The 13279-nt window shown below is 58.9% G+C and overlaps 1 protein-coding gene and 1 long non-coding RNA gene across 6 annotated transcripts in view; both read left to right on the forward strand.

Annotated features, from left to right (window-relative positions):
- SYMPK (symplekin scaffold protein) overlaps positions 1 to 13279 on the forward strand; it is a 53302-nt gene that overhangs the window by 9446 nt on the left and 30577 nt on the right. For all 5 annotated transcript variants that reach the window (XM_085564856.1, XM_085564858.1, XM_085564860.1 and 2 more), the window contains 7 exons: positions 943 to 1192; positions 3064 to 3234; positions 3824 to 4063; positions 7150 to 7304; positions 8377 to 8527; positions 10267 to 10477; positions 12677 to 12827. In XM_085564856.1, coding sequence (XP_085420982.1) covers positions 943 to 1192; positions 3064 to 3234; positions 3824 to 4063; positions 7150 to 7304; positions 8377 to 8527; positions 10267 to 10477; positions 12677 to 12827 — 1329 coding nt within the window. The remainder of the gene's footprint in view (positions 1 to 942; positions 1193 to 3063; positions 3235 to 3823; positions 4064 to 7149; positions 7305 to 8376; positions 8528 to 10266; positions 10478 to 12676; positions 12828 to 13279) is intronic.
- On the forward strand, positions 7316 to 8352 carry LOC146764410 (uncharacterized). The gene is made up of 3 exons (XR_014950872.1): positions 7316 to 8050; positions 8131 to 8150; positions 8269 to 8352. It is a non-coding gene; the product is annotated as an uncharacterized LOC146764410 (long non-coding RNA).

Below are 13279 nucleotides of genomic sequence, written 5' to 3' on the forward strand. Positions count from 1 at the left end.
TTAAAAATGGGTTTAATATTCAATACCAATTACCATAATTATGCATAAAAAAGGGTTTGATATCCAAGGCAATTACCGTAATTACCTATAAAAATGGGTTTAATATTCAATACCAATTACCATAATTATGCATAAAAAAGGGTTTGATATCCAAGGCAGTTACCATAATTACCCATAAAAATGGGTTTAATATTCATTACCAATTACCATAATTATGCATAAAAAAGGGTTTGATATCCAAGGTAATTACCCATAAAAATGGGTTCAATATTCATTACCAATTACCATAATTATGCATTAAAAAGGGTTTGATATCCAAGGTAATTACCATAATTACCTATAAAAATGGGTTTAATATTCATTACCAATTACCATAATTATGCATTAAAAAGGGTTTGCTAGCCAAGGCAATTACCGTAATTACCTATAAAAATGGGTTCAATATTCATTACCAATTACCATAATTATGCATAAAAAAGGGTTTGATATCCAAGGTAGTTACCATAATTACCCATAAAAATGGGTTTAATATTCATTACCAATTACCATAATTATGCATAAAAAAGGGTTTGATATCCAAGGTAATTACCCATAAAAATGGGTTCAATATTCATTACCAATTACCATAATTATGCATAAAAAAGGGTTTGATATCCAAGGTAGTTACCATAATTACCCATAAAAATGGGTTTAATATTCATTACCAATTACCATAATTATGCATAAAAAAGGGTTTGATATCCAAGGCAATTACCGTAATTACCCATAAAAATGGCTTCAATACTCACTACCAACTACCGTAATTACCCGTATAAACTCCCTTCTATCTCCTTGACGCTCAGCCCAATTACCGTAATTACCCGCTAAAAATAACTATTTTTTTTTTTTCCCCTTTTCCGCCCATTCCCGGGGTTTGTTTTTTTTTTCCCCCGGGGCGGGCAGTGGATGGTGAAGTCCAAGGTGATCAGCGAGCTGCAGGAGGCGTGCTGGGAGATGATGTCCTCCATGGCCAGCGACATCATCCTGCTGCTGGACTCGGACAACGACGGCATCCGCACGCACGCCATCAAGTTCGTGGAGGGGCTGATCGTCACCCTGTCCCCCCGCACGGCCGACTCCGACGTGCCCAAGCGGCACGAGAACGACGTCAGCCTGGAGCGCATCCCGCGGGACCACCCCGTCATCAAGCACAGTGAGGGGGTTGGGAGTGGGAGTGGGAGTGGGAGTGGGAGTGGGAATGGGATTGGGAATGGGAATGGGAATGGGAATGGGAATGGGATTGGGAATGGGAATGGGAATGGGAATGGGGTCACCCCGTCATCAAGCACAGTGAGGGGGTTGGGAGTGGGAGTGGGAGTGGGAGTGGGAGTGGGAGTGGGAGTGGGATTGGGAATGGGAATGGGAATGGGAATGGGAATGGGGTCACCCTGTCATCGAGCACAGTGAGGGGGAATGGGAGTGGGAGTGGGAGTGGGAATGGGAATGGGATTGGGATTGGGAATGGGAGTGGGAAGGGGAATGGGATTGAGATTGGGGTTGGGAATGGGATCGGGGTCGGGAATGGGATTGAGGTCACCCCATCATCAAGCACAGTGAGGGGGGTTGGGAGTGGGAGTGGGAGTGGGAGTGGGAATGGGAATGGGATTGGGATTGGGGTCAGGAATGGGAATGGGGTCACCCCGTCATCGAGCACAGTGAGGGGGAATGGGAGTGGGAATGGGAGTGGGAGTGGGGTTGGGAATGGGAATGGGATTGGGGTTGGGAATGAGATTGGGGTCGGGAATGGGATCGGGAATGGGATTGGGGTTGGGAATGGGATTGGGGTCACCCCGTCATCAAGCACAGTGAGGGGGGTTGGGAGTGGGAGTGGGAATGGGAATGGGAATGGGATTGGGGTCGGGAATGGGATTGGGAATGGGGTTGGGGTTGGGAATGGGGTTGGGGTTGGGAATGGGAATGGGAATGGGATTGGGAATGGGATCGGGGTCACCCGTCATCAAACACAGTGAGGGGGGTTGGGGTTGGGAGTGGGATTGGGAATGGGATTGGGGTCGGGAATGGGATTGGGGTCACCCCGTCATCGAGCACAGTGAGGGGGGTTGGGAGTGGGAGTGGGAATGGGGTCAGGAATGGGAATGGGGTCGGGAATGGGAATGGGAATGGGATTGGGAATGGGAATGGGAATGGGGTCACCCCGTCATCAAGCACAGTGAGGGGGGTTGGGAGTGGGATTGGGATTGGGATTGGGGTTGGGAATGGGAATGGGAATGGGATTGGGGTTGGGGTTGGGAATGGGATTGGGATTGGGAATGGGAATGGGAATGGGAATGGGAATGGGAATGGGATTGGGGTTGGGAATGGGATTGGGAATGGGAATGGGAATGGGATTGGGGTTGGGAATGGGATTGGGAATGGGAATGGGAATGGGAATGGGAATGGGAATGGGAATGGGATTGGGAATGGGTTTGGGGTTGGGAATGGGATTGGGGTTGGGAATGGGATTGGGGTCTGGAATGGGATTGGGGTTGGGAATGGGATTGGGAATGGGAATGGGAATGGGAATGGGAATGGGAATGGGATTGGGAATGGGTTTGGGGTTGGGAATGGGATTGGGGTTGGGAATGGGATTGGGGTCTGGAATGGGATTGGGGTTGGGAATGGGATTGGGAATGGGAATGGAATTGGGAATGGGGTTGAGATTGGGGTCGGGAATGGGATTGGGGTCACCCCGTCATCAAGCACAGTGAGGGGGGTTGGGAATGGGATTGGGATTGGGAATGGGAGTGAGATTGGGATCGGGGTTGGGGTCAGGAATGGGATTGGGAATGGGAGTGAGATTGGGATCGGGGTTGGGGTCAGGAATGGGATTGGGAATGGGAGTGAGATTGGGATCGGGGTTGGGGTCAGGAATGGGATCGGGAATGGCATCACCCCATCATCGAGTCCAGCGAGTGGGGGGCATTTGGGGTGGGGTGACCCCACTGACCCCTTGAAGTGGGACCTCGGTGGCCTCCCCACGGGTCGGTGGCCCCGGTGACGCTGGCGTGTCCCCGCTGTCCCCAGACGTGCTGTGGGAGGAGGGCAAGGCGGCGCTGGAGCAGCTGCTCAAGTTCATGGTGCACCCGGCCATCTCCAGCATCAACCTGACGGCCGCGCTCGGCTCGCTGGCCACCATCGCCCGCCAGCGGCCCATGTTCATGGCCGAGGTCATCCAGGCCTACGAGACCCTCCATGGTAATGTCCCCGGTGTCCCCTGGTGTCCCCTTGGTGTCCCTTCATGTCCCCTTGGTGTCCCCTGGTGTCCCTTGGTCACCCCATGTTCATGGCCGAGGTCATCCAGGCCTATGAGACCCTCCATGGTATCGTCCCCGGTGTCCCTTCGTGTCCCCTTGGTGTCCCCTGGTGTCCCTTGGTCACCCCATGCTCATGGCCGAGGTCATCCAGGCCTACAAGACCCTCCATGGTAACGTCCCCGGTGTCCCCTGGTGTCCCCTTGGTGTCCCTTCGTGTCCCCTGGTGTCCCTTGGTCACCCCATGTTCATGGCCGAGGTCATCCAGGCCTACGAGACCCTCCACAGTAACGTCCCTGGTGTCCCTTGATGTCCTCTCGTGTACCTTGGTGTCCCCTTGATGTCTCCTGGTGTCCCCAGGTGTCCCTAACACCCTGTCCCTCCTGGTAGCCAACCTGCCCCTGACACTGGCCAATTCCAAGGTGTCCCCAGCTGTCCCCAGGTGTCCCCAGCTGTCCCCAGCTGTCCCCGGGTGTCCCCAGGTGTCCCCAGGTGTCCCCAGGTGTCCCTAACCCCGTGTCCCCCTTTGGTAGCCAACCTGCCGCCCACGCTGGCCAAGTCGCAGGTGAGCAGCGTGCGGAAGAACCTGAAGCTGCACCTGCTGAGCGTCCTGCGGCACCCGTCCTCGGGCGACTTCCAGCCGCAGATCACCACGCTGCTGGTGGACCTGGGCACGCCGCAGGCCGAGATCGCCCGCAGCATGCCCAGCCCCCGCGAGGCCCGCAAGCGCCCGCGCGACGAGCCCGACGCCGCCCTCAAGAAGATGAAGATCGGTGAGAACCCGTGGTGGCACCTCCCCTGTGGTGGCATTGAGGATGTGGTGGGTTCAGGGTGGGTGGTGGTGGCCATGGTGGCCATCAGGGATGGTCTCATGATGAGCCTGACGCCACCCTCAAGATGAAGATGGGTGAGAACCTGTGGTGGTAGCAGTGGCACCTTCCCTGTGGTGGCATCGGGGATGTGGTGGGTTCAGGGTGGGTGGTGGTGGCCATGGTGGCCATCAGGGTTCAGGGTGGGTGGTGGTGGCCATGGTGGCCATCAGGGATGGTCTCATGATGAGCCCGACGCCACCCTCAAGATGAAGATGGGTGAGAACCTGTGGTGGTAGCAGTGGCACCTTCCCTGTGGTGGCATCGAGGATGTGGTGGGTTCACGGTGGGTGGTGGTGGCCATGGTGATCATCAGGGTTCAGGGTGGGTGGTGGTGGCCATGGTGATCATCACGGTTCAGGGTGGGTGGTAGTGGCCATGGTGGCCATCAGGAATGGTCTCATGACGAGCCCAACGCCACCCTCAAGAAAGTGAAGATCGGTGAGAACCCATGGTGGCACCGGTGGCACCTCCCCTGTGGTGGTGGCCATCAGGGTTCAGGGTGGCCATGGTGGCCATCACGGTTCAGGGTGGGTGGTAGTGGCCATGGTGGCCATCAGGAATGGTGTCATGACGAGCCCGACGCCGCCCTCAAGAAGATGAAGATCGGTGAGAACCCGTGGTGGCACCTCCCCTGTGGTGGCATCAGGGATGTGGTGGGTTCAGGGTGGGTGGTGGTGGCCATGGTGGCCATCAGGGTTCAGGGTGGGTGGTGGTGGCCATGGTGGCCATCAGGGTTCAGGGTGGGTGGTGGTGGCCATGGTGGCCATCAGGGTTCAGGGTGGGTGGTGGTGGCCATGGTGGCCATCAGGGATGGTCTCATGATGAGCCTGATGTCACCCTCAAGAAGATGAAGATCGGTGAGAACCCGTGGTGGCACCAGTGGCGCCTCCCCTGTGGCGGCATCAGGGATGTGGTGGGTTCAGGGTGGGTGGTGGTGGCCATCAGGGTTCAGGGTGAGTGGTGGTGGCCATGGTGGCCATCAGGGATGGTCTCATGATGAGCCTTAGGTCACCCTTAAGAAGATGAAGATCGGTGAGAGCCCGTGGTGGCACCTCCTCTGTGGTGGCATCAGGGATGTGGTAGGTTCAGGGTGGGTGGTGGTGGCCATCAGGGTTCAGGGTGGGTGGTGGTGGCCATGGTGGCCATCAGGGTTCAGGGTGGGTGGTGGTGGCCATGGTGGCCATCAGGGATGGGCTCATGACAAGCCCGACGCCACCCTCAAGAAGATGAAGATCGGTGAGAGCCCGTGGTGGCACCAGTGGCACCTCCCCTGTGGTGGCATCAGGGATGTGGTGGGTTCAGGGTGGCTGGTAGTGGCCATGGTGGCCATCAGGGATGGTCTCATGATGAGCCCGACGCCGCCCTCAAGAAGGTGAAGATCGGTGAGAACCTGTGGTGGCACCTCCCCTGTGGTGGCATCAGGGATGTGGTGGGTTCAGGGTGGGTGGTGGTGGCCATGGTGGCCATCAGGGGGTTCTGGAAGTGGCCCTGGGATGAGCTTGATGCCGCCCTCAAGAAGATGAAGATCGGTGAGAGCCCGTGGTGGCACCAGTGGCGCCTCCCCTGTGGTGGCATCAGGGACGTGGTGGGTTCAGGGTGGGTGGTGGTGGCCATGGTGGCCATCAGGGATGGTCTCATGACAAGCCCGACGCCGCCCTCAAGATGAAGATCGGTGAGAACCTGTGGTGGTAGCAGTGGCACCTTCCCTGTGGTGGCATCGGGGATGTGGTGGGTTCAGGGTGGGTGGTGGTGGCCATGGTGGCCATCAGGGTTCAGGGTGGGTGGTAGTGGCCATGGTGGCCATCAGGGTTCAGGGTGGGTGGTGGTGGCCATGGTGGCCATCAGGGATGGTCTCATGATGAGCCTGATGTCACCCTTAAGAAGATGAAGATCGGTGAGAACCTGTGGTGGCACCTCCCCTGTGGTGGCATCAGGGATGTGGTGGGTTCAGGGTGGGTGGTGGTGGCCATGGTGGCCATCAGGGATGGTCTCATGATGAGCCTGATGTCACCCTCAAGAAGATGAAGATCAGTGAGAACCCGTGGTGGCACCAGTGGCACCTCCCCTGTGGTGGCATCAGGGATGTGGTGGGTTCAGGGTGGGTGGTGGTGGCCATGGTGATCATCACGGTTCAGGGTGGGTGGTAGTGGCCATGGTGGCCATCAGGAATGGTCTCATGACGAGCCCGACGCCGCCCTCAAGATGAAGATCGGTGAGAACCTGTGGTGGCACCTCCCCTGTGGTGGCATCAGGGCTGTGGTGGGTTCAGGGTGGGTGGTGGTGGCCATCAGGGTTCAGGGTGGGTGGTGGTGGCCATGGTGGCCATCAGGGATGGTCTCATGATGAGCCCGACATCACCCTCAAGAAGATGAAGATCGGTGAGAGCCCGTGGTGGCACCTCCCCTGTGGTGGCATCAGGGATGTGGTGGGTTCAGGGTGAGTGGTGGTGGCCATGGTGGCCATCAGGGATGGTCTCATGATGAGCCTTAGGTCACCCTTAAGAAGATGAAGATCGGTGAGAGCCCGTGGTGGCACCTCCTCTGTGGTGGCATCAGGGGTGTGGTGGGTTCAGGGTGGGTGGTGGTGGCCATGGTGGCCATCAGAGGGTTCTGGAAGTGGCCCTGGGACGAGCCCGATGCCACCCTCGAGCTGCGGTGGCATCGGCCTTGTCACCTCCCCTGTGGTGCCATCATTGTCACCTCTCCCATGGTGGTGGTGGTCATCAGGGCATCCTGGTGACCTCATGGGGACGGGTGGTGGCATTAAACCCCACCCAGTGTCCTCCCAGTGTCACCCAGGGCCATCCCAGTCGTTTTTGGGGGCAGTTGGTGACATCCCGGTCCCTCCCGGTGACACTGGGCGAGGGGAGGTGACACTAAAGGTCCCTCAGATCCTCCAGGAGGACGCCACCAGTGACCCTCCAGTGTCCCCCACCTCCTGCTGGTGGCCCCTTGGGGACACTCGAGGACCTTCCCGTGTCCCCTCAGAGCCACCCCTGGGCGAGGATGACGAGGACAAGGACCTGGAGGCGCCGGCGGTGGCCGTGGCCAAAGCGGCCGGAGCTGTCACCGTCCCCTCGGACACCGACATCACGGCCGAGTTCCTGCAGCCCCTGCTGACCCCCGAGAACGTGGCCAACCTGGTCAGGGAGGGGACATCGGCCTCGGGGACACTTCTGGGGTGGCTTTGGGGTGGTGTCACCTGCCCTGGACCCAGGGATGTCCCCAACCTGGTCAGGGAGGGGACATCGGCCTCGGGGACACTTCTGGGGTGGCTCTTGGAGGGTGTTGGGGACACTCTGGGGGACCTGAGGTGCTCTTCAGGACACTCCTGGGCTCTCCAAGGTGGTTTGGAGGTCCCTGAGGTGATTTTGGTGTGACTGAGGTGATTTTGGTGTCACTGAGGGGTTTTTGGTGTCCCTGAGGTGATTTTGGTGTCCCTGAGGTGATTTTTGTGTCCCTAAGATGTTTTTGGAGTCCCTGAGGTGATTTTGGTGTCCCTGATAATGATTTTGGGTTCCCTGAGGTGATTTTGGTGTCCCTGAGGTGCTTTTGGTGTCCCTGAGGAGTTTTTGGGTTCCCTGAGGTGGTTTTGGGTTCCCTGAGGGGTTTTTGGGTTCCCTGAGGTGATTTTGGTGTCCCTGATAATGATTTTGGTGTCCCTGAGGTGGTTTTGGGTTCCCTGATGTGATTTTGGTGTCCCTGAGGTGTTTTTGGAGTCCCTGAGGTGCTTTTGGTGTCCCTGAGGTGTTTTTGGGTTCCCTGAGGTGTTTTTGGTGTCCCTGATAATGATTTTGGTGTCCCTGAGGTGTTTTTGGTGTCCCTGAGGTGTTTTTGGGTTCCCTGAGGTGATTTTGGTGTCCCTGATAATGATTTTGGGTTCCCTGAGGTGCTTTCGGGGTCCCTGAGGTGGTTTTGGGTTCCCTGAGGAATTTTTGGTGTCCCTGAGGTGTTTTTGGGTTCCCTGAGGTGTTTTTGGGTTCCCTGAGGTGTTTTTGGAGTCCCTGAGGTGTTTTTGGGTTCCCTGAGGTTTTTGGTGTCCCTGAGGTGCTTTCGGGGTCCCTGAGGTGGTTTTGGGTTCCCTGAGGAATTTTTGGTGTCCCTGAGGTGTTTTTGGTGTCCCTGATAATGATTTTGGTGTCCCTGAGGTGTTTTTGGTGTCCCTGAGGTGCTTTCGGGGTCCCTGAGGTGGTTTTCGGGCCGCTGTCCCCGCAGGTGCTGATCAGCATGGTGTACCTGCCCGAGGCCATGCCCGCCTCCTTCCAGGCCACCTACACGCCGGTGGAGTCGGCGGGCACCGAGGCGCAGATCAAGCACCTGGCCCGACTGATGGCCACCCAGATGACGGCGGCCGGGCTGGGGCCAGGTCAGGGACAACCCCGGGCCCGCAGCTCGGGCGGGATTTGGGAGAAATCGGGGCTGGGGTGGAATTCTCCCAGCTGGGGCGAGGTCGGTTGGGTTTTGGGGGTCACCTGAGGGGGGAACTGGGGGATTTTGGCTCCAAAGAGGGGCGAAAATTGGGGTGGAATGAGGGTTTGGTGGAATCCAAGGTTGGAATGAGGATTTGGTGGAATCCAAAGTTGGAACGAGGGTTTGGTGGAATCCAAGGTTGGAATGAGGGTTTGGTGGAATCCAAGGTTGGAATGAGGGTTTGGTGGAATCCAAAGTTGGAATGAGGGTTTGGTGGAATCCAAGGTTGGAATGAGGGTTTGGTGGAATCCAAGGTTGGAATGAGGGTCTGGTGGAATCCAAGGTTGGAATGAGGGTTTGGTGGAATCCAAGGTTGGAATGAGGGTTTGGTGGAATCCAAGGTTGGAATGAGGGTTTGGTGGAATCCAAGGTTGGAATGAGGGTTTGGGAGGTTTTGGGTGGAATCCAAGGTTGGAATGAGGGTTTGGTGGAATCCAAGGTTGGAATGAGGGTTTGGTGGAATCCAAAGTTGGAATGAGGGTTTGGTGGAATCCAAGGTTGGAATGAGGGTTTGGTGGAATCCAAGGTTGGAATGTGGATTTGGGAAGTTTTGGGTGGAATCCACTCCGATTTCCCCGTCCCCACCCCGATTTCCCTGTCCCCACCCTGATTTCACCATCCCAATTTCCCCATTCCCACCCAATTTCCCCGTCCCCACCCCAATTTCCCCATCCCCACCCCAATTTCCCCACCCCAATTTCCCCGTCCCCACCCCAATTTCCCCATCCCAATTTCCCCATCCCCACTCCCAATTTCCCCATCCCCACTCCCAATTTCCCCATCCCCACCCAATTTCCCCATCCCCACCCCAATTTCCCCATCCCCACTCCCAATTTCCCCATCCCCACCCCAATTTCCTCATCCCCACCCCAATTTCCCCGTCCCCACCCCAATTTCCCCATCCCAATTTCCCCATCCCCACTCCCAATTTCCCCATCCCCACCCCAATTTCCTCATCCCCACCCCAATTTCCCCATCCCCACCCCAATTTCCCCATCCCAATTTCCCCATCCCCATCCCAATTTCCCCATCCCCATCCCAATTTCCCCATCCCCACTCCCAATTTCCCCATCCCCATCCCAATTTCCCCATCCCCACCCCAATTTCCTCCCCCAATTTCCCCGTCCCCACCCCAATTTCCTCCCCCAATTTCCCCATCCCCACCCCAATTTCCTCCCCCAATTTCCCCGTCCCCACCCCAATTTCCCCGTCCCCACCCCAATTTCCCCGTCCCCACCCAATTTGACTATTCTCATCCCAATTTCCCCATCCCCACCCGAATTTCCCCATCCCCACCCCAATTTCCCCACCCCAATTTCCCCATCCCCACCCCAATTTCCCCATCCCCACCCCGATTTCCATGTCCCAATTTCTCCCTCCCACCCCAATTTCCCCATCCCCACTCCCAATTTCCCCACCCCAATTTCCCCATCCCCACCCCAATTTCCCCACTCCCAATTTCCCCATCCCCACCCCAATTTCCCCATCCCCACCCCAATTTCCCCATCCCAATTTCCCCATCCCCACCCCAATTTCCCCACCCCAATTTCCCCATCCCCACCCCAATTTCCCCGTCCCAATTTCCCCATCCCCACTCCCAATTTCCCCATCCCCACCCCAATTTCTCCCTCCCAGGCGTGGAGCAGACCAAGCTGCTGCGCGAGGAGCCCAAGGAGGAGAAGGTGGCCAAGCCGGACGCCGTGCTCATCAAGCGGCGCCTGTCGGCGCTGGGCCAGGGCCAGGCCATCGCCGTGCTGGGCGCCCACGGCTCGGCCGCGGGGCTGCCGGACGAGACCCCCCAGGCCAAGCGCCGGCCCGAGCCCATCATGCCGGCCACGCAGCCGCGGTCAGTGCGGGCTGGGCCCCTGGAGAGGGTGTGGGGTGGGACGTGTCCCCCCCGGTGTCCCCGGCGTCCCCACGGTGACCCCGATGTCCCTCTGGATGACCCTGGTGACCCCAGTGACCCTGGTGTCCCCCTGGTGACCCTGATGTCCCTCTGGATGACCCTGGTGTCCTCCTGGTGACCCCGATGACCCCAGTGACCCCGCTGTCCCCACATGGACCCCGATGTCCCTCTGGATGACCCTGGTGACCCCAGTGACCCTGGTGTCCCCCTGGTGACCCCGATGTCCCTCTGGATGACCCTGGTGTCCTCCTGGTGACCCCAATGTCCCTCTGGATGACCCCGATGTCCCCACAGTGACCCTGATGTCCCTTTGGATGACCCTGGTGTCCTCCTGGTGACCCCGATGTCCCTTTGGATGACCCTGGTGTCCTCCTGGTGACCCCAGTGACCCCGCTGTCCCCCCATGGACCCCAATGTCCCTTTGGATGACCCTGATGTCCCCCTGGTGACCCCGATGTCCCTCTGGATGATCCTGGTGTCCCCCTTGTGACCCCAATGACCCCAATGACCCCATGTCCTCCCTCATGACCCCACCGTCCCCCCGCAGACCCTGATGTCCCTTTGGGTGACCCCAATGACCCGATGTCCCCCAGGATGACCCCAATGTCCCTCTGGATGACCCTGGTGTCCTCCTGGTGACCCAGATGACCCCAGTGACCCTGCTGTCCCCCTAGTGACCCTGATGTCCCTCTGGATGACCCGGGTGTCCCCCTGGTGACCCCGATGTCCCTTTGGATGACCCTGCTGTCCCCCTGGTGACCCTGATGTCCCTCTGGATGACCCTGATGTCCCTTTGGGTGACCCCAATGACTCGATGTCCCCCAGGATGACCCCGATGTCCCTTTGGATGACCCTGCTGTCCCCCTGGTGACCCCGATGTCCCTTTGGATGACCCTGGTGTCCCCCGGGTGACCCCAATGTCCCCCCACTGACCTCAGTGTCCCCCTGGATATCCCCAGTGTCCCCCCTGATGTCCCCCCCAATGACCTAATGTTACCCTCGATGACCCCAATGTCCCTGGTGACCCCAGTGTCCCCTGGTGTCCCCCTGGTGACCCCGCTGTCCCCTCTATCCCCTGATGGCCTCACTGTCCAAGTGTCTCCTCACTGTCCAAGTGTCCCCTCACTGTCCAAGTGTCTCCTCACTGTCCCAGTGTCCCCTCACTGTCCCCGATGTCCCCTCGCTGTCCCCACAGGCTGGCGGGCGCGGGCGGCAGGAAGAAGGTGTTCCACCTCGGGGACGTGCTGAAGTCCCCAGTGTCCTGTCACTGTCCCCAGTGTCCTGTCACTGTCCCCACTGTCCCCTCACTGTCCCCAGTGTCCCCTCACTGTCCCCAGTGTCCCCTCACTGTCCTGGTGACCTCGCTGTCCCGTCACTGTCCCCACAGGCTGGCGGGCGCGGGCGGCAGGAAGAAGGTGTTCCACCTTGGGGACATGCTGAAGTCCCCAGTGTCCCCAGTGTCCTGTCACTGTCACCAGTGTCCCCAGTGTCCTGTCACTGTCTCCAGTGTCCTGTCACTGTCCCCAGTGTCCTGTCACTGTCCCACTGTCCCCTCAGTGTCCTGGTGACCCCGCTGTCCCCTCACTGTCCCCTCACTGTCCCCACAGGCTGGCGGGCGCGGGCGGCAGGAAGAAGGTGTTCCGCCTCGGGGACGTGCTGAAGTCCCCAGTGTCCCCAATGTCCTGTCACTGTCCCCAGTGTCCCCTCACTGTCCCCAGTGTCCCCTCAGTGTCCTGGTGACCCCGCTGTCCCCTCGCTGTCCCCACAGGCTGGCGGGCGCGGGCGGCAGGAAGAAGGTGTTCCGCCTGGGGGACGTGCTGAAGTCCCCAGTGTCCCCAGTGTCCTGTCACTGTCCCCAGTGTCCTGTCACTGTCCCCAGTGTCCCCTCACTGTCCCCAGTGTCCCCTCACTGTCCTGGTGACCCCGCTGTCCCCTCACTGTCCCCTCACTGTCCCCACAGGCTGGCGGGCGCGGGCGGCAGGAAGAAGGTGTTCCGCCTGGGGGACGTGCTGAAGTCCCCAGTGTCCCCAGTGTCCTGTCACTGTCCCCAGTGTCCTGTCACTGTCCCCAGTGTCCTGTCACTGTCCCCACTGTCCCCTCAGTCTCCTGGTGACCCTGATGTCCCCGGTGTCCCCACAGGCTGGCGGGCGCGGGCGGCAGGAAGAAGGTGTTCCGCCTCGGGGACGTGCTGAAGCCGCTCAGCGAGGTGCAGGTGGAGAAGCTGAAGCTCGGCGCCGTGCGCCGCATCCTGCGCTCCGAGAGGGCCGTGGCGGCCAGCGGGGCCGCCCAGGTGCGCGCCACACACCTGGGGGCACCCGGGATACACCTGGGCACAGCTGGGATACAGCTGGGATAACCCTGGGGGCACCGGGGATACACCTGGGCACAGCTGGGATACAGCTGGGATACAGCTGGGATAGCCCTGGGGGCACCTGGGATACAGCTGGGCACAGCTGGGATACAGCTGGGCACAGCTGGGATAACCCTGGGGGCACCTGGGATACACCTGGGCACAGCTGGGATAGCCCTGGGGGCACCTGGGATACACCTGGGCACAGCTGGGATACAGCTGGGATAACCCTGGGGGCACCTGGGATACACCTGGGCACACCTGGGGGCACCTGGGATAACCCTGGGGGCACCTGGGTACACCTGAGACACAGCTGGGTGCACCTGGGATACACCTGGGCACACCTGGGGGCACCCGGGATAACCCTGGGCACAGCTGGGATACAGCTGGGC

The sequence above is a fragment of the Lonchura striata genome, chromosome 34, assembly GCF_050655825.1.
Source record: "Lonchura striata isolate lonStrDom1 chromosome 34, ASM5065582v1, whole genome shotgun sequence".
Taxonomy (NCBI): Eukaryota; Metazoa; Chordata; class Aves; order Passeriformes; family Estrildidae; genus Lonchura; species Lonchura striata.